Source organism: Cetorhinus maximus, chromosome 1 (assembly GCF_964194155.1).
Source record: "Cetorhinus maximus chromosome 1, sCetMax3.hap1.1, whole genome shotgun sequence".
In the NCBI taxonomy this organism is placed as follows: Eukaryota; Metazoa; Chordata; class Chondrichthyes; order Lamniformes; family Cetorhinidae; genus Cetorhinus; species Cetorhinus maximus.
Genome location: NC_135879.1, coordinates 39,712,183 through 39,739,586, shown reverse-complemented (window position 1 = coordinate 39,739,586; position 27,404 = coordinate 39,712,183). Strand labels below are relative to the sequence as shown.

At 45.7% G+C, this 27,404-nt stretch overlaps 1 protein-coding gene across 11 annotated transcripts in view; it reads left to right on the top strand.

Moving 5' to 3' along the window:
- kiaa1109 (KIAA1109 ortholog) overlaps positions 1-27,404 on the top strand; it is a 533,049-nt gene that overhangs the window by 360,965 nt on the left and 144,680 nt on the right. For all 11 annotated transcript variants that reach the window (XR_013576358.1, XM_078539938.1, XM_078539971.1 and 8 more), the window contains 5 exons: positions 4,960-5,128; positions 6,397-6,608; positions 8,982-9,180; positions 16,789-16,848; positions 24,013-24,239. Coding sequence is in view for 10 of the 11 variants with exons in the window: in XM_078539938.1 (XP_078396064.1) it covers positions 4,960-5,128; positions 6,397-6,608; positions 8,982-9,180; positions 16,789-16,848; positions 24,013-24,239 (867 nt within the window). In the remaining variant the exon portion in view is untranslated. The remainder of the gene's footprint in view (positions 1-4,959; positions 5,129-6,396; positions 6,609-8,981; positions 9,181-16,788; positions 16,849-24,012; positions 24,240-27,404) is intronic.

Genomic DNA, 27,404 nt, shown 5'->3' with positions numbered 1-27,404 from the left:
TGGCCAATTAAAATCATCCATGCTAATTGTTTTATTGCCTCTTATTGAGTGTAAAGTTCCATATTTAGTCTCTTATTGACCTAGTGTCCATCAGAAAGTGCTATCTTTTTTCTCTTAATCTGCATTTAATATCTATGGGCAGGATCTTCTGGTCAGCGAGTGGGGGGTGGGGCCTGCCGCCAACGCGTAAAATGATGCGAGATGACGTCGGGTGGAACTCCCACATTACCCTGTGTCATTTCCATTTTCAGGTCGATGGGGGCGCAGCCGAGTCAGTGGCGCGCCTGCTGACCTGTCAACGGCCTTTTAAGGCCATTGAGAAACTAATTAAAATCATTAATGGACCTTCCCGTCCAACCTTAAGGTTGGCGGGCAGGCTGGGAGCCCTGGCAGGCTTCAGAAAAAGCATGAACCTCATCCACGGGCAGGATGAGGTTTCATGAGGGTATTTAAATTTTTAATAAAGGTTTCAGTTAAAGTTATAGACATGTCCCAAATCATGGGGACATGTCAGGAAAAGTTTTCTAACAATTGTATAACAATTTTTAATTCGAACCCGATCTCCCTGAGACAGCACTTAGCCTCAGGGAGATCAGTGCGTTCTTTCGCTCTTAATTGGCCCGTCCACGTAAAATGGCCGCACCTCCCCACCCCCCCCCCCCCCCACCCAAACGGGGGGAAAATTTTTCCCTATGTTTCATGTTCTTCTCATCTCTCAATTTCTTTCCACTAGAAAGCTAGTTTATCACTTCTATCAATACAGAGCAATGTATATCTCTAAATTAATTCATCATTAATTATAGTACTAATGAAGCCTCCATGACATCTGTAACACCATAGTTTTCTTGGCTGTTGTAAAACTCTTGATCCTAAGCTTAATTTTTATTACTTATACTTGTGTGCAAAAATTTTGAGGGTTAGGTTATCCCATTCCCTTGTTATTTCTTGGGGCAGAAATTTCTGGCGGGGGGGGGACAGGGGGTGGAGCGCGGGCGGGCGTGGACCCGATCGCCGCCCGCAATCGGGTCCATACCGCCATTTTACACGGGTGGGCCAATTAAGGTCCGCCCAGCATGAATCGCAGCTCCCGAAGACAGCGGGAGTGGGTGGGTGGCGGCGGGTCTGCAATGACCACTGGGTCCAATGGCAACCCGGCGGCCTGTTTTAAAAAGTTGCTGCAGCCTTTGCAAATCTGCGAATCATGGCCAGACCGCTGCTGCTGAGCAGGCCAGGCAGGAGGGTAGGGCAGGGGGGCACTGTGCCCCTCGTTTCTCCGATGGTTGCCTTGCTGCCCTCCTCGAGGAGGTGGCAGCACAGCGGGAGGTCCTGGTACCCCAGGACAGGAGGAGGAGGCCCCCCCCACATGACCAAACGTGGGAGAAGGTGGCGGAGGTGGTGAGCCTCTGTGACGTGGTGCGGCGCACCTGGGTCCAGTGCCGCAAGCGCTTCAATGACCTGTTGCGCTCAGGAAGGGCGAGTGCCATGTTGGCATTGGTCACTTAACCCAGTAGGTAGGCTCCCGCCACCACCCCCTGAAGTCTGAGTGCAGTGACTGCATTGAATTATTGACGGTATGTGTCCTCCGCTGGGTGGGCCAACAGATATTGCCCATGCCGAGGTCACCCTGAGAGGATGGTGAAGAGATGGGTTCTGCCCCCGCAGCATGTGCTACATTGGGACCCACATTACTGTTTTGGGGGCAACCTGGAGGAGTTGTACCTAGGCACAGTGCTGGAACTCCAGGGCATGTCAAAGTCGGGGTGATGACATGCTGGGAGGGGAGCTTCAAGATGGCGTGGCACTGATCGGTCTGCTGTCCTCTGTGTTCTACGTGCTTGCGCCTCCTTGGTATGGAGGGATAGACCATGTGGTGCCTAATGTGATGTAGGCAGCATTTGGCTGAGGGGGTGGATACTAGCACCTCGGTGGGAATTAGAACATCGGCTAGTGTCCCAGGGCACAGCAGTGAGGGCACTTCACAATTGCTGGAGGAGCTGGCAGAGACAGAGTGCCCATGGCACCAGCAGTCGGAGGACTGCAGGGGACCAGGCACATGCTCAGTCGGTGCCTGATGATGTGGCTCTGGAGTCGTCCGCGACGCAGCAAGCGCAGGAAATGCAGCTGGGTGTGCGGGAGTATCTTGGGGAAATACACGAGGCTATGCTTGGCTTGGTGTCTGTGGTGGAAGAGTCTATGTGGACTATTGCTGAAGCAATGAGCCTCATGTCCGAGCGCCATGCGTCCTCCATGGAGAGAGTGGCGACTCTCGTGGAGATGCTCCTCCAGGAGAACAATCAGGGCTGCCTGGGGATGCACTCAGACCAGCAAGCCCTCACATCGGCATTGACCTCAGTTGGTCAGTGCCAGTGTGGGAGTTGGTCTGGGCACTAAGTTTCCCAGCTCGGTGCCCATGCATCCACGGTGAGTAGGGAGGTCCAAAGCGACCTCACGTCAGCACAGCAGCTATCTGTCGTCTCTGCGGGCTCCTCTCAGGGCGCTCTGGATTACAGCAGCAGCTTCTCTGCCCATCTGCCACTGACCGTTGCATCTGGTGAGGATGCAATGACTGGGGAGATGCCAGCTGTGGAACTGGCAGCTCCCTCCCAGGTGGGGCCAGCACAGGCTTCATGGGCCAGACGACGACCACCAAGGCCAACAGGACAGCAGAGTCAACAGGCTGTCTTAGATGCCACTCCCAGCGAGGGGTCAACACCAAGACATAGCACCCGAAAACGTAAACATAAGGCACCTCAGGCACACCATGGGTTTATCACTGATGCTTTTGTGTTGGCTTGCAGTGAGGTCTTTGAGTTGATGTGATTTTTAACACCTTTTTCATTTTGTTCCATTAAGTTTCTTTGGTTGCAATATTACATTCGGACATGTCACCATGGCTGAGGTTGCCTCTTTTGTTCCGCAGGCGATGGTTTCCAATAATATAATGAGTACTTTGTGGGACATTCAGCTTTATTAACAAGGACCTTAGATAATGTTCCTAACCAGGCAGATTTTGCACTTAGGTCTCAAATATGGAGCGTGCAGCCCAGGCTTGTCCTGGAGGTCCATATGTGGTGTGCTAGCTGAAGGTTCGTTGGACTTAAGCCTCCCAGGTGTCCCTGCCTCCCTGAAGTATGCCCAGGTCAGCATCTACCCCGTCAGCATTTCCCTGTGCATGCTTATCCTCCTACTCGCTACTGGACTCATCGTGTGCATCCACAGCCAATGCGTCTATGTCTTCATCGTCCACAGCATCCCTCCTTTCCAGCACAAGATTGTGGAGAGCGCTGCATGCAACCACTATCAGCGACACGCGATCTGGACGGTACTGGAGTGCGCCCCCTGAGTGGTCCAGGCATCAGAACCGCATCGTGAGAAGACCAATGGTTCTCTCCAACACAGTCCTTGTGGAGGCATGGCTCCTGTTGTACCGCTGCTCAGCTTCTGTTCTTGGATGGCGGAGAGGCGTCATGAGCCACCTTTTGAGGGGATAGCCCTTGCCACCCAGCATCCATCCATCCAGCTGGGCTGGAGCACTGAAGAGCCCCGGCACCTGGGAGTGTCTGAGGATGTAGGCGTCGTGGGAGCTGCCTGGGTACCTCACACAGACTTGAAGAATGAGCATCCTGTGATCACACACTATCTGCCGTTCATGGAGTGGAAGCCCTTCCTGTTGACGAAGGCACCGGGCTCACCTGCTGGCGCTTTGATGGCTACATGTGTACAGTTTATTGCACCCTGGATGTGGGGGAAGCCAGCAATGGCCGTGAAACCTCTGGCTCACTGTGTCTGGCTTGCCTGGTCCCAACGGTAGAAGATGAAGATCAATGCATGCCTGATCAGAGCGCCTGTAACCTGCTTGACACAAGTGTGGACAGCTGATTGGGAGACACTGCAAAGGTCAACCACCGACCCCTGGATGGAGCCAGAGGCATAGACGTTGAGGGCAGCTGTGACCTTTAGAGCCACTGGCATGGGGTGTCCACCCACAGAGTTCGTGGAGATCTCAGGCTCAATCATCTGACAGATATAGTTGACCGTCTCCCTTGAGAGACGGAGCCCCCTTCGGCACTGCACCTCAGACATATTGAGGTAGCTGCTTCGCCGCCTGTATACCCTGGCAGCAAGATAGTGGTGTCTTCTGCGACCGCTTCCGCCTTGGACTACCTCTTGGCCCTGCACTCCTTGTGCCTGCACCTGACCTTCCAAAAGTGACTCCCCTGGAGGCTGAATGTGCACTCCTGGCCTCCTCCCCCTTCTAGCCTTCCCTTCCTCCTCAGAGGAGGTGCCTCCAGTGGAGAGTTCAGCTCCCATTCCCAGGCTAAGGGAAGGCTTCCTAAAACATGCAGGCCTAAAAAAGATTCCTTACTGCAGAGTGCTGACTTGAAGGTTGTGAGTCTAGACCAAGCAGCTGGTATGCATTTTGAAGTATTGCAGATCACACAGGCAAGTATCAGTAACATTGAACCATCAATATTTGACAGAGCACACTCGTGACCCCACTGGGCCCTCTTATCCTGCACGTGGATGAGGTTTATTCAAAATGTCCTACCCGCCTGCCCGTGCGCCCCCAAAGACTGCACGGGTGCCTAAAAATCGTCGTTGATTGGCGCCTCAATGGCCTTAAGTGGCCCGTTAATTAATGGCAGGTGAACATCAGAGATCATCGTGCGCCCGCCCAACGGACTATCGTGTTGGCGTGCGGTGACGTCGGGACACTCACCTGACGTCACCACACATCATTTTACGCGCAGGCCCTGCACGCCGACAGGAAAATTCTGCCCTTGATTAATCCCCTTCGTACTCGAGCACACAACTATCTTTTGGCCTCAACTTTTTCTAGTTTCATCATTTCACTTTGGTTTTGGTCTGACCTGGTTGCCTTCTGTTTAAATTTTTCACTGTAGTATTGCTTTTTTTAAAAGAAACATTTTATTCCTATTTCTTATGTTTCTACTTCAGGTCTATGAAGAAGCTGGTTCAGATTTTCATCAAGTAGCATATTTCAAAACACGGATTGGATTGAGGAATGCATTGCAAGAAGAGATCAGTGGCGCTTTCGATAAGGAAGCTGTTCTCATCACACTTAGTCGACCAATAATATATGCACAACCTGTGGCCTTTGACAGAGGTATGCTTTTCTAGATGTCAGTTTATATCGAGGTGCATCCCCTGCACAATCTGAGGACCTCAGTAGTGTGAAATTCTGACTAGCCCACCCCACCCCACCCCCCACAACTTCAAATCTTTCCAGTCGGTGCTTTCAGTCTCAAGAGTTTTCTATCCATTGCCAGCAAACCCCAACTTCTATATTTTCAAACACCATGCAACATAATCTCTAGCCAGCCCAGTGCCATCAGACTCTGCCACCTTTCCACCTCCCAGTTCTTTCAGCAAATGAGATTCTCCTTTTCAACTGCTACAACAGCATGGAGCATCATACCCTACAGAATTACTGGACCCATCAGCAAGATGAACTCTGCCACTGAGCCAAATCCTACATTTTACCCCCATTGATACTAAATCCCCCTGCATCCTCAGTGTTCCTGAATCTCATTACCTCTATCCCAATTCTGTTGAATCTCAGCACTCCTCTTGTAACCTATCACTGCTGCTATCTTGAAACCTAACATATCTTGCCTGTTAACTTGATGTGCGCTCAAGACTTTAAAAAAGATGCTGTGTAAAACAGTGTGCATAGGCAAAGAAACATAATAATAAAGGACATATTTATATTTTTGTTGGAAAATTGATGAATTGCAGAATTTGAAACCCAAAACTCAGGCTAATAATTGCACAGTATTTAAAAAATCACTTTTGACCCCTTTCAACCATTGTAAATAACTGGGCCTGATAACACATTGTGCACTACATGGCATAACAGTTCTCTTATAAAACAATACATTGTTCAATTCATTTGGAGCAAAACCACACCTCATAATATAAGCAAATAAACCTTTCCACCTAATGTCTACTTGTGTGCATTGGATTCTGTACATGTTTGTTTAAAGTAATGCAGATATGGGAATGCACCAGTTCAAATTTGGAATTTGAACTAATAGTGGCATCCTTTGACCCTAGACAGAATATTTTGAATTTGAATTTCGATTGCAACTTTTGAGAGAGAAACATTTAATGATCATTTTGCAGTTAGCTTGTGCTAAATAATAAAAAGTAAGGTGTGCATGCCTCGTCTACATCTTAAAATTAAGATCTGCATAATAAAGCTAGATACTGATTGTTGGTTTCATACATCATGTTGCTAATGAGTTATATATCCGTCATGCCAAACTCTTTGTGAATGATTGGAAAATCAAGTTAAAAGTGGCAAAAGCAAACCTGATTATGTGGATTTTTATTTGATTATAATTAATTAGTTCATAATTTTTCATTTTGAAGCTGTCCTTTTCTGGCTGAACTACAAAGCTGCTTATGACAACTGGAATGAACAGCGAATGGCACTACACAAGGACATTCATGTGGCTACGAAAGAAGTAGTTGACAAACTGCCTGGAATTCAGCAAACGTCTGCTCAAGCATTTGGCACACTCTTTTTGCAGCTGACTGTGAATGATTTGGGCATCTGCTTACCTATCACCAGCACTATACAGGTACCATACTAGTACACCGCAACAGAAACAATTAGCTTATCTGTCTCAGATAGTATTAAATTATTGTTGTGCTACAATGCAACATTCATACTATTCAATTGCTTGTTGTCTTTAATTAAATTGTTTTTTTTTCCCTTTTGCATCATTTTATTCCTTGAGCATTGATTCCTTATTGAGGTACAGTTCCTTCGAGGCCAAAGTCAACCTCTGGTATTGTCCTGATGGCCAGGCTTTTCATTAATTTTGTGCTCTCTCTCTTTTGATTCTATTTGTAGTTGTCTAAGTCTTGCTCCATTTGGAATAGATAACTCAAAGAACAGAACTCATCCTTGGACTTTCCTGGTTTTTATGGTTCGGCTACTCTCTGACTTAAATATCTTGATCATCATGGGATTTCTCCAGTAGTTCTTCAAAATTTGAATGTTGATAGGACTTTCAGATTTTGTGTACAGCACAATTGTGGCTCTTTCTCTTTCCCAGCCCCTTTTTTCTCTTTCCATCATATGTTGGGGAAAACATCTTGAAGCTAGTGTGAATCACACCTCATGTGTCATACTTGAGAACATTACAGCATTTTGTTTCAAAGACCTTTCTTGTCTGTCTTGTGCAAGTAACGCAGGTTCATGGTACTTTTCACTATTGTCACTGTCAGCTATCAATTAGCCTGCATGAAGAGGCTCAACCAAAAAGCAGACATTGGCTTATAATAAATACTGAAAGTGCAAACACGTTATATTTATAAGAATATAATTATAGAATGAACCCAGCCAATCTCGCCAACCTCCACACCTACCCTCAAGCCTCAGACTTTACTGCTGTAACTTGCCAAATAATAGGAAACAGAACCCAGTGCACTTGAATTCAAATTAGGTCTTGTGATCTGCTCCTTCTGTGTTCCAGCTCTCACATCCACCATGATATATTCCCTGACAAATTGCTCCATTCCTCTTCCTAAACTTAACTCTTTGATTTGGTTCCTGGCCTCTCTGAGAATAGTGCCATAGGAGATCTAGAAGTAGTTGATGATAAAAGAAAGCACAAATAAACTAGTACACTACATAACACTAAGTATTCTTCTTCAACCATATTTGAAGGTGACCATCAATGTGTATATGTAACTACTAACATTGAACAACAAATTAATTAGAAGCAAAACTGTTTCAAATTGTGCCGATTTAGCCTAAAAGCTTGTTGTAATTAAATTTGGAAAATATTACTTGTGATTTTTGTTATAGACCTAAAAGCAATATGCATATTATGATGTTGGCACTATTGTCACCTTAACTTTTTTTTAAGTTAAAACCTAGAAATTATTTTTTGACACTGACATCACTATTAGAGTTAACATATTCCTATGCCATTCCCCTGTCCCTCATTAAAGACAAAAGTTTTAATGTTCATTAAAATAATGGGTAGATTAAGCACTTTTGTTCTGATGGAAGTAATCAGCTAATTCTAGGCTGATTTATAGTAAAAATGTGTTCATGGCAACAGATATAAAATTTGACATTATTTGAAGTAATTGAAATACCTTTTACTTTAATTAATGTTAAGAAGTCCAAAGCCATTGTTTTCAATCCCTCGCTCCAGACTCTGTTCCGTAGCTACCAACTCCATCCCAGCTAGGCTGTTCACAATCTTGGTGTCACATTTGGATCCTGAGATGACCGTCCGACCTCATGTTCATCCTGTCACTAAGACTGCCTATTTCCACCTCTGCAATGTTAGCTGATTTTGTCCCTGCTGCTGAAACACTCACTCATGTCTTCATTTCCTCCAGACTCAACTATTCCAATGCGTCCCTGGCTAGTCTCCCACATGTTTCCCTCCATAAACGTGAGGTCATCCAAAACTCAGCTGCCCATGTCTTAACTTGCAGAAAGTCCTGTTCTGCTAGCATCCCTGTGCTCACTGGTCTATATTGACTGCTGGTCAAGCATTGTCTTAATTTTAAAATTCTCATCCTAGTCTTCAAATCCCTCCATGGTTTCGTCCTTTCCAACCCTATAAGCTCTTCCATTCGTACGAACCTCCGAGATATCTGCGCTCCTCAAATTTTGTGCATCTCTAATTTTAATTGCTTCAGCATTGGTGGTCGTGCCTTCAGTTGCCTCAACCCCAAGCTCTGAAATTCACTTGCTAAACCTGTCGGCCGTTCTACCTTGCTTTCTTAAAATCTACCTTTTTAACCAAGCTTTTGGTCAGCTGACCTAACATTTCTTGATGTTGTTCGGTGTCATATTTTGTTTTATAACGCTCCTGTGAAGTGTCTTGGGACACTTCATTATGTGAAAGGCACAATAGAAATATAAGTTGCTGTTGTTTGATGATGTCAGAGGTCTTTTAACAACAAATTTTGTTTGTTCTTGGCAGGGTAATCACAATATTGATTTTGATCCTGGGTCGGCTATGGTTCTTACCATTGAGAGCACTTTGATCACTGCTTGCTCATCTGAATCCCTAGTCAGCAAAGGTCATTTCAAAAATTTCTGCATACGATTTGCTGATGGATTTGAAACTAGTTGGGATGACTGGAAACCAGAACTTCAGGGAGATATAGTAATGAATGCCTGTGAGTTTTCTACTTACTTATTCGCTCACTCTATTTCTCTCTTGCCCTCCAACCCATCTCGCTCCCCCCGCACCCACATCTGCAACATATATAAAAGTGGACCAAATGGACTGCAATATTTGGTTACGTGGCACTGGTAATTTTGCTGCTATGGCTGCCCTTTCAGGATGGTAGCGCACGCACGCTTTTATTGCAAGCCATGCAGAATGCTATTTTAGATAGTTCATTAGTGCGGGTGCTGGGAGCTTGTGTTGGATGTATGCAGAGTTGACAGATGTGACATCAGTGAGTATATAATTCTGATTTGACCCCAGTAATGCCAGTTTTGACCTCAGCATTCCAGCCGAGGGCCTCTCTCAATCTAATACAGCTGATCATGCATTCAGCAGCAGACAGGACTCCCCATCATGCTATTTAAAGGAATTATAAACCACTTTCTGGTTAGTTGCTGATTGATTGTTACTGCCTGTTACTGAGATGGTTGAAGATTTTGGAGGTTTGTACTGCTTAAATTTGCTGAAAACTACAGAGATGGCGTTGTACATGTTGAAGGCCTTGGTTCTCACTTCAAAGGCTCTGTTCAGATCTCTTACTTCCAGTAAGGGGTTTCATAGGCCCTGATTTTTGCACTCTGTTTGGGTGCTCAGAGACTGGAGAATTCCTGGATCTGCGAACCTGACCCAGTCATTTGGGGGGGTGCAGTGGTCGGGGGAGTGCAAGGCTGGATTAGAAGTCAGGCCCGCTGCGCCCAGAGAGTGAGGAGGCTGCCGGGTGCAGAGGCAGACTTGGCAGAAGGCCTGCCTCTTTGCTCCGACACTTAGCTGAATCCAGTTTAAAAAATGATTGAAACAAAAGACAACTGTCCAGCCTTCATCTCCCCACACACCCCTTAAGACCCATCCATGCCAACTTATGCTACCTCATACCCCTCTACCCAGCCCCCAATGCCCCTTATGCACTTATGCCACCACATGTCCCTCATACCCATGCCCCATGGCCCCTCATACCTCCTATACCAACCCATGCCCCTCTGCCCACCACCTCCATGGCCCTTTATAACCCCTATGATAACTTATGCCAACCCATGGCCCCTACCTACCACCCTTTGTCCTTACCTCTCCATGCCAACTTGCTCAGTATCCACCATGGGCAAACTTCAGGAGCCATGCTGACATAAAATAAAGTTGTGTCCGTTGATGACATCATTATTTTAAACAAAATCAGCTCTCACTGATCAAAAAACCATTTGATATATAGAAATTCCTTTAACTAATCTCTAATGAAAACAAACATTTCTATTCTATAACCACTTGGAGCTGTCAATCAAACTGCTTACTTAACAGGCACCCCACTGTGATAATGTTAGTTTGTAAAATCAGTCATTTTAGCACAAATCCTATAATGAAAGCCCTCAGGCTTCTGTTAACAGACAGAATGAAATATCAAGCAGTGATGTTTTTTTGAATTCTGGACTTTTTTTAAAGTTAAAGCTCAGCAGAGTGAAATCCATTGATAGCTTTCACATCTCCAATGAATTTTGACAGTTCTCTGACAGCTTTGACAGATCTAATTGTTATGATATGGCAGGTGGTAATTGCTAGGCTGACCAAATCCCACAGGGAAACTTTGCTAGGCTATCACAACGATTTTGCAATTTATATTTATCACAAGAAGGTTTGTGCACTGAAGTCAGAAGTACTGAGTCCACTATCACCTTTAGAGATTTTAAACATTAGATTAAAACATTTATTAACAGAAGAAAACTTAAACATATAGGACTACAGTTACATAGTTACATTTAGTTTTATAACAGTTCTCACAAGATCTCTACTTAACTAAACTGCCAACTGCACACCCCTTTCAGGCTACACTCCAAATAGATTCTTAATCTATAAAACATCCAGCAATATTAGCACAAGGGTCCACTTTTGCTGTAAGAGAGATATTTCACATCTCTCTCTCTCTCACTCGATCATGGACCTCCAAAGACTTCTAACACAACCTTGGTTACTGGAACAGCAGACTTCCCCAGGATGGCTAGAGGCTTTTCCCACAAGTCTGTTTCACCCAGTGTGCCTTTCAAGGTGTCTCACAGGCACTCCCATGCAGCTTTCCACCTTTCTTTAAATATATTTCCTCCCTTTTGATCTGTAAATCCCATTGTTTCAGCCTTTCTTTGGAAGTTACCTTTCACAGAATATGAAAAGCTTTTATGTTGTCATTTTGGCCAGTATTTATGGAAAAAATAAACTTAATAACTTGGTCTTATTTATCTTGCCAGTTGTAAACACCTTATCATGTCCCTTTGAAAATCAAACAACCTCTCAACTTATCTAAAAATGCAAATTCAATTCATACTGTGTCTGCTGAGACTTCATCCTAGCTCAGTCCCGCATTATGTACTGCCTGCAACAGGTGGGAAGTCCTAGAGACTCCTTGCGCTCTGACCGGCCAGATGTGCAGGAAGTGCCACCAGCTGCAGCTACTTGAGCTCCGAGTTTTGGAGCTTGAGCAGCAGCTGGAGGCACTGAGGTGCATCCGTGAGGCTGAGAGTTTCGTGGATAGCAGGTTTTTAGACATGGTCACCCCACAGCTTATGGAAGTGCAGACAGAGAGGGAATGGGTGACCATCAGTCAGAAGAAAGGTGTCAGGCAGGTAATCAGGAAACCCCCAAGGCGCATCTCGCTCGAGAACCGTTTTTCTGTGTTGGAAAATGGAATGAGAGTGACGGTTCCTCTGGGGAGTGCAGCCACGCTCATGGCACTGAGTGGCTCAGCTGCACAGGAGGGGAGGAAAAAGAGGGGAAGAGCAATAGTGGTAGGAGACTCGAGAGTAAGGGGAACAGACGGGCGTTTCTGCGGCCGTAGACGGGCGTTTCTGCGGCCGTAGACGTGACTCCAGGATGGTATGTTGTCTCCCTGGTGCCAGGGTCAAGGATGTCACTGAACAGCTGCAGGGCATTCTAAAGGGGGAGGGCAAATGGACAGAGATTGTGGTACATATTGGTAACAACGACATAGGTAGAAAGAGGGATGAAGTCCTGCAAGCAGAATTTAGGGAGCTCGGAAGCAGATTAAAAAACAGGACCTCGAAGTTCGTAATCTCTGGATTACTTCCGGTCCACGTGCGAGTGACTATAGAAATAGGAGATTAGTCCAGATGCATGCATGGCTGGAGAGATGGTGCAGGAGGGAGGGCTTTAGATTTCTGGGACATTGGGACCGTTTCTGGGGGCAGTGGGACCTGTACAGGGTCGACGGGTTGCACCTGAACCAGAATGGGACCAACATCCTTGCGGGGAAATTTGCTAGTGCTGTTGGGGAGGGTTTAAACTAACTTGGAAGGGGGATGGGATCCTGAGAGGAGGTTCAGCAGGGGGAGATGCTCTCTCTTCTAATCTTGGCTGTGCACCTCTCCCTGCTGAACCTCCTCTCAGGATCCCATCCCCCTGCCAAGTTAGTTTAAACCCTCCCCAACAGCACTAGCAAGCCTCCCTGCAAGGATGTTGGTCCCATTCCGGTTCAGGTGCAACCCGTCCTTAACTGGCCTATAATTTTTATGCCTTCCAGACTCACTTGCTCTCTCTTCTAATTTTGGCTGTGCAAGTGAGTCTGGAAGGCATAGAAATTATAGGCCAGTTAAGGCACAAGGGAGTTTGGCAATGTTGGATGGTAATTATTTTAAAGCAAGGAGCCTGACGAATAAAGCAGATGAGTTGAGGGCACAAATTAACATATAACGAGTACGATGTCGTTGCTGTCACAGAGACATGGTTGAGAGAGAGGCAGGATTGGAAGCTCAATATTTCAGGATATAGGGCCTTCAGGTGAGACAGGGAAGGAGGTAAAAGAGGAGGGGGTATCGCAATATTGATCAAGGAATCAATTACAGCAGTAAGGAGGGCTGACATCTTAGAAGGCTCCTCAGATGAAGCCATATGGGTAGAACTGAAAAACAAAAAAGGAGCAATCTCGTTGCTGGGAGTGTACTATAAGCTCCCAAACAGCCAGAGAGAAATCAAAGAGCAGATATGTAGGCAAATTTCAGAGAAGTGTAAAAATAATAGGGTGGTTATAGTGGGGGATTTCAACTTCCCCAACATTTACTGGGTTAGTCATAGCGTGATAGGTTTAGAGGGAGCAGAATTCTTAAATTGCATCCAGGAGAGCTTTTCAAGCCAGTACGTAGAAGGTCCTACAAGAGAGGGGCCGATCCTGGACTTAATTTTAGGGAATGAAGCTGGGCAAGTGGTAGAGGTATCAGTTGGGGAGCATTTTGCAGATAGTGATCATAACTCTGTTAGATTCAAGGTTGTTATGGAAAAGGACAAGGATGGGCCAGAAATCAGAGTTCTAAATTGGGGGAAGGCCGATTTTAATAAGATCAGATATGATTTGGCCAGAGTGGACTGGGAGCAGCTACTTTTAGGTAAATCTGCGTCAGAGCAGTGGGACTCATTCAAGAAGGAAATAGGGAGAGTACAGGGCCATCATATTCCAGTAAAGACAAAGGGTGGGACCAACAAATCCAGGGAACCCTGGATCTCGAAGGATATACTGGATTGGATAAAGAGAAAAAGGGAGGCTTATGGCAGATACCGAGGGCTCAGAACAGCGGAAGCCCTACAGGAGTAAAGAATGTGTAGGGGGGACTTAAAAAGGAAATTAGGAGAGCAAAAAGGGGACATGATAAAACATTGGCAGGTAAAATAAAGGAAAATCCAAAGTTATTTTACAAGTATATTAAGAGTAAGTGGATAACTAGGGAAGGAGTAGGGCCCATTAAGGACGGTAGTGGTAATTTGTGTGTGGAGCCGGAAGATGTAGGTAGGGTTCTAAATGAATACTTTCTGTCGCTATTCACAAGTGAGAGGGACGACGTGGGTATGGAAATCAGGCAGAAGGACTGTGATATAATTCAAGAAATTAGCATAGAAAGGGAGGAGGTTCTAAGTGGTCTGGCAGGCTTAAAAGTAAATAAATCTTCAGGCCCGGATGAAATGTATCCCAGGCTGTTGAGTGAGGCAAGGGAGGAGATAGCAGGGGTGCTGGCAATTTTCAATACCTCTCTGCCCACAGGAGAGGTGCCAGAGGACAGGAGGACAGCCAATGTAGTACCGTTATTCAAGGAGGGAGGAAGTGATAAACCAGGGAACTACAGGCCAGTTAGTCTAACCTCAGTGGTGGGGAAACTATTGGAAGCAATTCTGAGGGACAGAATTAATCTACACTTGGAGAGGCAGGGGTTAATCAAGGACAGTTGGCATGGTTTTGGTAAGGGCAGGTCATGTCTGACCAATTTGATTGAATTTTTCGAAGAGGTGACCAGGTGTGTAGATGAGGGCAATGCATTTGACTTAGTCTACTTGGACTTCAGCAAGGCGTTTGATAAGGTCCCGCATGGGAGACTGATAACGAAGGTAAGAGCCCATGGGATCCAAGGCAATTTGGCAAATTGGATCCAGAATTGGCTGAGTGACAGGAAACAGAGGGTGATGGTCGTGGGGTGTTTTTGTGGCTGGATGCCTGTGTCCAGTGGGGTCCCACAGGGATCGATGTTGGGTCCCTTGCTGTTTATCGTATATATAAACGATTTAGACTTGAATGTAGGAGGGTTGATCAGTAAGTTTGCGGATGACAAGAAAATTGGTGGGGTGGTAAATAGTGAGGAGGATAACCTTAGATTAGGAGGATATAGACGGGCTGGTCAGATGGGCTGATCAGTGGCAAATGGAATTTAATCTGGATAAGTGTGAGGTGATGCACTGGGGCAGGACAGACAAGGCACGGGAATGCACAATGAATGGTATGATCCTGGGAAGTACCGAGGATCAGAGGGACCTTGGTGTGCATGTCCACCGGTCCCTTAAGGTAGTGGGACAGGTAGATAAGGTGGTTAAGAAGGCATATGGGATACTTGCCTTTCTTAGCCGAGGCATAGAATATAAGAGCAGGGAGGTTATGCAGGAACTGTATAAAACGCTGGTTTAGGCCACAGCTAGAGTATTGCATGCAGTTCTGGAATCCACATTATAGGAAGGATGTGATTGCACTAGAGAGAGTGCAGAGGAGATTTACCAGAATGTTGCCTGGGCTGGAGAGTTTTAGTTATGAGGAGAGATTGGATAGACTGGTGTTATTTTCCCTGGAGCAGAGGAGATTGAGGGGGGGACATGATTGAGGTGTATAAAATTATGAGGGGCATAGATAGGGTAGACAGGAAGGAACTTTTCCCCTTGGTGGAGGGATCAATAACGAGGGGGCATAGATTTAAGGTAAGGGGCAGGAGGTTTAGAGGGGATGTGAGGAAGAATTTTTCACCCAGAGGGTGGTGGGAATCTGGAACTCAATGCCTGAAAGGGCGGTAGAGGCGGAAACCCTCATAACATTTAAGAAGTATTTGGATGTGCACTTGCAATGCCATGGCATACAAGGCTATGGGCCTAGTGCTGGAAAATGGGACTAGAATAGTTAGGTACTTGTTTGACCGGCACAGACTCGATGGGCCGAAGGGCCTTTTTCTGTGTTGTAGACCTCCTATGGCTCTTACTCATCTCGTTTTCAGATGCCTGTTTTACACCTAACACCTTTTGATGATTCAAACCTTGCAGTCTGACTGTCTGCAGTTTAATAAATTAGACACACACAAACATACATAGTCCCCATAAGCCTGCTTCAAACCCCACAGTAACATTAGGAAAATATGATATTTCTTTTACACAGTGAATTTATGTGCTTTTTATGCACGATCATGTTTACTTTTAAAAATCCCAAATGGTGCTTTACCTCTCCCAAAGGTGTCCCAGGACCATATCCAAAAGGGTACCCTGGCTATCCAAATGAATCCACCAAGTTCAGACCAACTCTTACCTGGTCTAACCTGCACATGCTGGATTTTAACCTCCTGGCTTACCAAAATCCCACTTGAGTGGAGGCAGCTGATGATTTAAATGGCCAGCTACCTCGGTACCCATAGTTTTCCCTTTGTGTGTTTATCTAGCCTCCTCTGAAATGCATCTATACTATTCTCCTCAACACTCCATGTGGTGCTGGCTTCCACATTCTTAATACACACTGAGTAACGAAGTTTCTCCTAAATTTGAAATAGTGATCATTTTATATTGATGGCTCCTAGTTTTTGACACTCAAACAAGTAGAATCATCTTCCATACATCTAACCTATCAAATCCCTTCACATTTTTTGAGATCTCTATCAGATCATTGCTCCCTTATTCTTAAGAAAAGAGCAGCAGCCAGTTTGGTCTTTCCTTTCACGTTTTCAATTTAACTACAGGTTGTTGACCCATCAGACGTGTTTACAATCTAATTCCAATTGTTTATTTCACTGCTTTGACCAAAGTGGTGCACAACCAATTTCTACAACCGCACTTTTTCATTCAGGTGAAAGGCTAGGGAAGTCTGTTCTTCAAATTGCCACTAGAGTGCTGATCTAGTAAGAAGTACTGTTTTTCCAACCAAGTTTTATTTCCTTTTTGCACTGAGTGCTCTCTATTTAACAATCCAACTGACTTGGATGATATCATCTGCTCACTATAGGGCGATTGCCATGAAAATGAAATAATTTTGATATTTCTGAATGTTCAACAGGTGTTGTACCAGATGGGACATATGAAGTATGTTCACGGACTACTGGACAGGCTGCTGCAGGTAATTTATTTTCTCATTAAATAGTATCCGCATCAGCACCTGACTCATTACTATCCGAAATTTAGATCCAAAAATGTTGATGATAGGTAACTGTGAACTATGATAAGTGAAGCGATAACAAATTCATGTGACTCGCACCAAAATTAAGAACATGTTGTGGATTTAACACTAAAGCATTAATATTAGCAATGCATTGGAACATACTGTGAAACCTGGACAAATTGGCACACCCAGAAAAACTATCTGCAAAAAACAGACCCATTTTGACAGTCCTGCATAATTTGCATTGTAATAGATACACATTGAAACCCATGCAAATTACAAACTACGAAATTCAGCAGAACTTTAATGCACCAAGTCCATTTGCAACATAAAGACAAGGTAAGTACAAGGTGAAAAGAAAAACTTTTGTGGAATGGGATCTTTGTCCATTGTTCATAGAGGCAAGGAAGCCACTGTATCTCTTGAAGACTTGAGCTCCAGAACTTGCTGCACGCCTAGCCAAGCTGTTCCAGTACAGCTATAACACTGGCATCTACCCAGTGTGGAAAATTGCCCAGGTAAGCCCTGTACACAAAAAGCAGGACAAATCCAACCCGGCCAATTACCTCTCCATCAGTCTACTCTCGATCATCAGTAATGTAATGGAAGGTGTCATCAACAATGCTATCAAGTGGCACTTGCTTAGCAGTGACCTGCTCACTGACGCCCAGTTTGAGTTCCGCCAGGGCCACTCAGCTCCTGACCTCATGATAGTCTTGGTTCAAACATGGACATAAGAGCTGAAGTCCCGAGGTCAGGTGAGAGTGACTGCCCTTTAATCAAGGCCGCACTTGACTGAGTGTGGCATCAAGGAGCCCTAGCAAACTGGAGTCAGTGGGAATCGGGGAAAACATTCCGCTGGTTGGAGTCATACCTAGCACAAGGAAAGATAGCTGTGGGTTGTTGGAGGTCAGTCATCTCGGCTCCAGGATATCACTGCAGGAGTTCCTCAGGATAGTGTCCTCGGCGCAACCATCTTCAGCTTCTTCAATGACCTTCCTTCCATTGTAAGCTCAGAAGTGGGGATGTTTGTTGAAGATTGTACAATGTTCACCATTTGTGACCCCTCATTGAAGAGGTCCATGCCCAAATGCAGCAAGACCTGGACAATATCCAGGCTTGGGCTGACAAGTGGCAGGTAACATTTGCACCACACAAGTGTCAGGCAATGACCATCTCCAACAAGAGAGAATCCAACCATCGACCCTTGATGTTCAATGGCGTTACCATCACTGAATCCCCAACTATCAACATCCTGGGGTTACCATTGACCAGAAACTAAGCTGGACTAGCTATATAAATACTATAAGAGCAGGTCAGAGGCTTGATATCATGCAACGAGTAACTCACCTCCTGACTCCCCAAAGCCTGTCCATCATCTAGAAGGCACAAGTCAGGAGTGTGATGGAATACTTCCCAGTTGCCTGGATGAGTGCAGCTCCCACAACACTCAAGAAGCTTGACATTACCCAGGACAAAGCAGCAGGCTTGGTTGGCACCACATCCACAAACATTCACTCCCTCCACCACCGACGCACAGTAGCAGCAGTGTGTACATTCTACAAGATGCACTGCAGGAATTCACCAAGGCTCCTTCGACAGCACCTTCCAAACCCATGACCACTACTATCTAGAAGGACAAGGGCAGCAGATAGAGGAGAACACCACCACCTAGAAGTTCCCCTCCAAGTCACTCAACATCCTGACTTGGAAATATATCACCATTCCTTCACTGTTGCTGAGTCAAAATCCTGAAACTCCCTTCCTAACAGCACTGTGGATGTACCTACACCACATGGGTTGCAGTGGTTCAAGAAGGCAGCTCACCACCACCTTCTCAAGGACAACCAGGCATGTGCAATAAATGCTGGCCCAGCCAGCGAAGTCCACATCCTGTGAATGAATAAAAAAAAGGTTACAGATGCCATTTTTGCAAAAGCCCACAATTTTGTCAACATTGACAGAGATCAGGCAAGCCAGGACGCAAGAACATTGGGCTTTGTTGGGATTTCCAGTTTCCCACAACTGAAGGGTGTCATCAACTGCACTCGTGGCTATAAAACCTCCCCACTACAAGCAGTCCAGTACATCAACCGCAAAGTCTACCACTCACTCAATGTGCAGCTGGTGTGCGAAAATAACAAACATATCGTGCAGCTTTCTGCCAGATACCCAGGAAGCGTTCACGACTCATACATCCTGAGTAGGTCTCGGATCCCTGACATCTTCCAGGGTTGCAGGGTTGGCTCCTAGACAACAAGGGTTAACCGTAAAGGACACGGCTGATGATGCCTATGTGGCAGCCTCAGACAGCTGCTGAATGAAGGTATAACGAGGCTCATAACGCAGCCCGGACATTGGTGGAACACATCATAGGGATACTGAGAATGCGATTCCGATGCCTGGACAGCTCTGGTGGAGCGCTCCGGTACATTCCCCAGAGGATGTCACGCATTTTCGTGGCATGCTGCACGCTACACAACCTAACTCTGCAAAGGGCGAAGGAGTTGGCAGATGACGAGATGGAGGAGCTACACATCATCTCCAATGAGGAAGAATTCAAAGGGGATGATGGTGATGAGGACCTGGAAGCCCAGGATGCAGACAACGGGGCCATTGCGAGGGCCAGACAAGGCAGGCATGCTCATAACGCCCTCATTGCCTGCAAATTCCAGGAGGATGATGTTGAGATGCACTGAGGATCCTCCTGGACATGGTCCAGCATGATGATGAGCCTTGCAACTCCTCTAATTTCACACATGATCTTCCACATGACACTCTATCGTTGTAACAGCTTGCTCACATTGCCCTGATGCTTGACAGCTGAGAACACCTCGAGGGCATGTGTCCGTCCTGTGATGAGGTGCTACCTGGAGGAAGGCGTCCCAGCAACAAACATTAGAAAGTGCTGCCTTCTCACACCTACATTCAGCATCCCAGTTGCAACAGCTCCCTCCAAGACGCAGGGGCACTTGGATGACCCTGAGTGGACTGGTGGCTGCACGCCTTCAATCTGACAAGGCTCCTCAAGGAGATCCATCGGGACCAAGGCTGCCATGCACGATTTCTTACACTGATGTTGAGACAGAAACATAACACTTGTGACAAGGCAGCCAATGAGATTCTGCTGCAATGACTGCACTTACAGATGACTCAGTTGGCCATGGGACGGTCCTCGAAATGACACTGACATCCAGCAGTTTACGTGAGGGTCCCTGAGCTGCTTTGATCCTAATGCTGCAATGGAGGAGCACCTGAGCTTGACGAGGCCAGACACTTAGCTACATGATACTGAGATGCCTCCTCTTACGCACAGCCAGTTCACCCTCATGGCCAGCCCTGGCCCTTGCAAGGTCCAAGTTGATCAGACAACATGAAGCCCTCAAGGGTACCCGTCCTTGTTTATGAGGAGCACTCTTCTGGTTTATCACTTATTCACTTTTATCACATTGCTCCCCTCAACACTGTCGAAAGCAGCGACGTGCGATTCCAGAGCATGCCTAAAGGCTGTTTTTGCCTCCAGAGATCACCATTTAGAAGTAGCAACAGTAACCTCTTGAAGTGTCAAAGTGATGGGACGCACAACGCTGTCTACCACCTTAGCCACGAGAACCTTCTTCCCCGCAATAGTCACAACTACAGGATAAGAGACACTTAAGGTTGGACGTCACAGCGTCTGCACACAAATGTGCCATTGCTTCATCACCTTGAGGTGGCAAGGTGCTCCCACGTTTTACAGAGTTAAGCAGATTGACACTGGGAACATCAGACACCTGTTTGGCCAAGGTTAGTGCACATAAGCTCTGTTTATAGGCTCATATCATTAAAAGTCTTCCGAGAGATAGCAGGCAGATAGAGTTGGACAGCACATGAGCCATCTGCATACACGAGCACGTCCTCCCATTAAATACCACACCTTTCAAGAATGCAGACGAGATTGGGTCACAGCTCTGCCTCAATCATGCAGAACCAAGAATGCACATGACAGCACCCTTCGACACATGGAAACAAAGTTCATTCAACAACCACACTTTACTTGAAGGTGCAGGGATTACTGCTATGTACAGTGAGATGGAAATGAGACACTCACTGTGGTGAGATGGTAGCACACTACACAGAAGAGAGGTCCAGGAGAGAGACAGTTGACTTTAGTGTGTGCAGGAGCCAAGGTATCAGGTGTGATTGACACTTACACAGCTCATCATAAGAAGGATTGGAAACAGGAGACACAAAATGATTGCGAGTGTATTTACATTTGTGAACATTATATCCAAGTGGTTCACATCCATGCCAACGTTGTGCAATGACATCAGTTTCACTTTCTTTACCCTGCCGCTACGTCTTGCTACTGCCCTGACATCTACAGCGGAGGTGGATGTAGGCTGCTGATTGCTATGCCCTGCTGCCTGAGGTGACCTTGGTGGGTGTCCGCTGGAGGGCTGAGACCTCATGGGCCCTGGCCTATTTTGGATGTCCTGCTTTGGGCAGGTGCACCCTCCTTGACCTGTGGAGCTGGAACTGATAGGGTCACAGGAAGAGGGAGTTTGGATCAGGCAGACAGTGCTGGAGTCACCTGGGTGGATGGCCCCAGGGTGTCGAGCTGCTGGTCCTCCTCCCTCTGGGTGCTCAAGGGCCCCTGGCTGACCCCTTGAGGAGAAGGGGAAGCTGGAGTGAGATTGAGGTGTTCCACAGCCCTCTCACGTTGACACTGATGGATGCCACCAATGGTTACGGTGATGGAGTGCAGCTCCTGCAGCAGTGCAGGACCAATGTCCTGGACCAAGACCTCCATGGCGGCCGCCATCCTACCAGTGTTGACCTTGGTGCGTTGGCATGCCAGCGCTATCACCTCAGACTGAAGGCGGACGGACTCCTCCATCATACATTGGAATCTGAGGAATGCAGCAGACATCCCTTCCTGATGTTCCCGTGCTTGTCTTTGCAGTTCCAGCAACTGATTTAGGACTGATTCCAGAGGCTCGGCTTCTGACTTGGACTCAGAAAATTCCTGGTTTCCTGCAGTCCTCCGAGTGCTGGCGACCCCGGATGTCCCTGCCTACACCTAGTGGAGCAGATAGTGCACTGTGCTCGCCAGATTGCAACCCTGAGGCTACTTTAGAACTAGGTCTCACCAAGGTATGTGTCTCTACACTGGTGGAGAGTGTAGGTAAGCGCTGTGACAGGTCTTCTAAGGTGCTGTCCTCAGGATCCTCGTCCAAGGTTTTGTCAGGGCTGGAGTTGAGGGCCTGGCTCGTGGATGCCCTCGGAGCATTCCAGAGGTGCCTGTGAAAGAAAAGAGAGATAATTAGTGCATTGCAGGTGACTCTGAAACAGGAGAAATCACTCACAGTATGGCTTTCTGATGGATGTTGTAGTGCAGGATCCTCACTTGGGTGCGTACTGCTGATCTCACAGTCAGCGCAGGCATGTTCTACGTCCTCTCCGGCCAGCTGTATGGCTCTATTCTCGAAGTCCGTGAGAACCTTGACCTCGGGAATGCCAGCCTCCATTTTGGGACCCCCTCTCCTTATTGTGAGCCAGCTTGTCCTGCATGAAGACAGATGGAGAGAGTGTGATCAGGATACTGAGGGCAGATGATAAGGATGCCTGGCGAGTGGAGTGGAGAAGATTAGGATGCAAGCTCCAGAGGAGATGCAGCCAGATGGAAGTGTGAGGGTGAGAGAGAGTGGTGATGTCCCTTGAGGTGACAGCAAGTGAGATCCTTATAAATGTGTGATTGGCTTGTGAGAGTGAGAGTTGAGAGTGATGAGATGGTTGACTTACCCTGGCGGAGCAGAGGAGATCATTCATCCTTTTCCTGAACTGGGTGGCTGACCTGCAGGACGTTTGCACTGACCACCACTGCGACCACCAGTTAGATTAGTCACCTTGGTGGATTGGTGGAGCTCCTGCAGACAGAGTGAGGGTAGAGAAAGTCGCGGCTGGCTTTGATTGTGTCCAACAGCGCCCCAGTGAAGTGTCACTGAATTTGGGCGCACCACACCTTCTGCCTTTGGAAGCCATTTCTTCTGTGGAGCTGTCCTAAGCTGCAGAGTGTAAATGCTGTGCAGGGGCACCATTTAAATATGGCAAATTGGATACCGGCCACCAGCGATACATCGTGGTCCCTGTGCATGAATGTTTGATGGTGTTTGAAGTGCACGATACAGCGCAAAAAACATTTTTTTATGCCCACTATCAGACTTTACGTTTATCAGAGAAAATCCCGGCCATAAGCACATCTTAGGGCAGCTTGATGGTTTCTGTCCTGCAATTGCAAGCAGTGTTGTGTCTTTACTGGAGTGATTGCTGAAAATGTTGACTCTCACAATGAGATATGCTAGGTCCATCCCTTTTGTCCCTTCAAGGCCTCTTTCGATGCTGCTTGCCCTTTGTCATGAAGCTGCTTGTTATTCGTTGGGTTTACTTTCTTTGCTGACCCACAGCAGATATTCCAATTGTTCAGGCTGACTTCAATGACAGCTTTCCCTCTCCGTACAATATTCCTAGTGTTTCCATGGTGCTGAATTCTGGTATATTCACCAGTGTTACATGTCATTTTACCAGAAATCCAATAGATAACAATAAAGAAAGTAATGCACACACATCAATAAAAAAAACTTTTCATCTTCTCATTTTACCAACAAAAGCACAGAATTTGAAGTACACATAAAAATGCTGTCTGAATATGTGTATTGATATAACATGCCCAACAATAGTACACCTGATTAATTTTTAATTTAAGAATCTAAGATGCAGTTAGCCAAATGTGATGATTGTTAAATGTATTAGGCAACAATGAGCCATGCTAAGGATGGGAAATCCAGGTGTATAGCTCTATTAACACTAAGCAATAAACATATTCAATACCATATTTTATTTTGGAATGATACTCTTGAATATTCTCAAGAATTAACATTTGTTAATAAATGCTAACCTGCATCTGGAAAATAGTAGCAAAGGAGAAAGGATGCCTATATATCTGAATTAATTACTACTTTACCAGTATAATTGCAGAGAAACACAAACTTATGTTAAACTTAGAACTCTGTTTAAAGAAAATCTACTTCAGAATAACGTTTCTTTGATTTTCAGATAAAACTTTGTAATTTTCTTTTCTAGATAGCAGTAGTGCAGGAACCTGGACACTGAATATTTTATGGAAAATGTGTGGGATTGATGTGCATATGGATCCCAACATAGGAAAAAGGCTCAATGCTTTGGGTAACACAATGACAACTCTGACAGGTGAGGAAGAAATTGATGACATCGCTGACCTGAACTCGATCAACACAGTTGACTTAACAGATGAGGATGAAACTGACAGCATGTCTCCCACTGTCATCACTGTAAGTGAATCAATAAGGCTATAAACCACTGTATAACTGAGACTATTTAAATACTTAATTCAACATTTGGTTCTGTTGGTATGCAGGCTTATAGCAAGTGTGTCTTTCTGAGTTTCATAAAAAGTTTTAATTGTGGCTGAGTGGTGTTGGAGATGCTCACTTGGGATTGGTGTTACAATCAGGTAAGGATGGGTGCAAGGGCTCCCCTTTTTCCCACTCCTCAGTTAGCTGTAACAGGTTTTTTTGAAATTTATCAGGTCCCAATTCATGTATTGTGTATGCACTTAACTGTTTACGTGCTAATTGCAAAGAACTCAGCCTGACAAGCTTTCTTGAGTTTAAACATGAAAGGGATTATTTTTTATTGTGCTTAAAAATCCACCCAGGTAAAGATATACACAAAAGCACCGCACACACAAAATTATAAGTTACAAAGTAGAGGAGATTAACTTTTGGCAAAATTAAGATTCAATGATAAAACACAATACGAACATACGAATTAGGAGCAGGAGTAGGTCACTCGGCCCCTCGAGCCTGCTCCACCATTCATTAAGATCATGGCTGATCTGATTGTAACTTCCCGCCTATCCCCAATAGCCTTTTGCGCCCTTACTTGTCAAGATTCTACCTACCTCTGCATAAAACTATTCAAAAACTCTGCTTCCACTGCCTTTTGAGGAAGAGAGTTCCAAAGACTCATGACCCTCTAAGAGAAAAAAGTTCTCATCGTTTGTGTGATGAATGATGCCTTATGTTTGAACAGTGGCTCCTAGTTTTAGTTTCTCCCACAAGAGGAAACATCCTCTGTACATCCACCCTGTCAAGACCCCTCAGGATCTTAAAGATTTCAATCAAATCACCTCTTACTCTTCTCAACTCCAGTGGATACAAGCCTAGCCTGTCCAACCTTTCCTCATAAGACAACCCACCCATTTCAGGTATTAGCATAGTAAACCTTCTCTGAACTGCTTCTCAGAATCACAGAATTGCAGAAGGAGGCTATTTGGCCCACCATGTCTGCACCAGCTCTCCAACGCAGCATTATGACTTAGTGCCATTCTCCTGCCTTTTCCCGTACCCTTGCACATTGGATGATTATTTGAATTGAAACAATACCCTCTTGAATGCCTCAATTGAACCTGCCTCCGCTACACTTCCAGGCAGTGCATTCTAGACTCAAATTACTTGCTGTGTGAAGAAGTTTTTTCTCGCAACATATTTGCTTCTTTTGCAAATCACTTTAAATCTGTGCCCCCTCATTCTTGATCCTTTACGAGCAGGAACAGTTTCTCCCTATCTACTCTATCCAGCCCCCTCATGATTTTGAACATCTCTACCAAATTTCCTCTTAGCCTTCTCCACTCCAAGGAGAACAGTTCCAACGTCTCCAATCTATCTTCATAACTGAAGTTTCTCATCCCTGGAACCATTCTTGTAAACCTCTTCTGCAATCTCTCCAATGCGTTCACATTCTTCCTAAAGTGTGGTGCCCAGAACTAAACATAATACTCCAGCTGAGGTCTTACATAAGCTCAGCATAACCTCCTTGCTCTTGTATGCCCCTATTGATAAAGCCCAAGATACTATATGCTTTATTAACTGCTCTCTCCACCTGTCCTGCCACCTTCAATGATCTATGCACATATACACCCAGGTCCCTCTGCTCCTGCACCCCCGTATTGTGTCTCCATGTTCTTCCAAAATGTATCACCTCACACTTCTCTGCATTGGACTTATCTGCCACCTATCTGTCCACTTCACTAACTTGTCAATGTCATTTTGAAGTTCTGCACTGTCCTCCTCACAGTTTACACTGCTTCCAAGTTTCATATCATCTGCAAACTTTGAAATTGACCCCTGCACACCAAGATCTAGATCATTAATATATATCAGGAAAAGCAAGGGTCCCAATACCGACCCCTGGGGAACTCCACTTCAAACCTTCCCCCAGCCTGAAAAATATCCATTGACCATTGCCCTCTGTTTCGTATTACTCAGTCAATTTTGCATCCACATTACTACTGTCCCTTTTATTCCATGAGCTATAACTTTTCCCTCAAGTCAGTTCTGTGGTACTGTATCAAATGCCTTTTGAAAGCCCATGTACACCACATCAACAGCATTATCCTCATCTACTCTTTCTGTTACCTCTTTAAAAAACTCCAGCAAGTTAGTTAAACGTTATTTCCTCTTTAGAAATCCATGTCAGCTCTTCTTAATCAACCCACATTTTTGCATGTGACTATTAATTCTATCCCAAATAATTGTTTCTAGAAGCTTACCCACCACTGAAGTTAAACTGACAGGACAGTAATTGCTGGGCTTATCCTTCCAACCTTTTTTGAACAAGGGTGTAATGTTTGCAATTCTCCAGTCCTCTGACACCTCCCCTGAGTATAGGGAAGACTGAAAGATTATGGCTAATGCTCCTGTAATTTCCACTACTACTTCCTTCAATATCCTTGGATGCATCGCATCCAGTCTTGGTCCCTTGTCAACCTTAAGTACCGACAGTTTATCCAACACTCCCTCCTTATCAATTTTGAACCCTTCTAGCGACAGAGTTTCCTCCTCTGTCACCGTGGCCTTGGTAACAACTGCTTCCTTGTAACGCGTTTACATCCTTAAATAAGGAGACCAATACTGCACACAGTACTCCAGATGTGGTCTCGCCAGTGCTCTGTACAACTGAAACATAATGGCTGGGATTTTTTGGCCCCGTCGTGGGCGGGACTTGCCGCGGGTGAGGCTGCGCCCCAGCCAGAAGTATATTGACTTGCAGCAGGACCGGAAGATCCCAGCGGCGGGCAGGTGCGGAAAATCCCACCCAATGTCCCTACTTTTGTAATTAATTCCCCTCACAATCGATTCCCCTTATAATTGATGGTAACATTCTGTTAGCTTTCCTATTTGCTTGCTGTACCTGCATATTAGCCTTTTGTGATTCAAGTACGAGGACACCCGGGTCCTTCTGAATCTCAGAGCTCTGCAATCTCTCACCATTTATAAAATGTGCTTTTTTATTCTTCCTGCCAAAATGGACAATTTCACATTTTCTCACATTATACTCCATTTGCTAGATCTTTGCCCTCTCACTTAACCTATCTATATCCCTTTTTAGCCTCCTTATGTCCTCTTCATAACTTAGTTTCCCACCTATCTTTG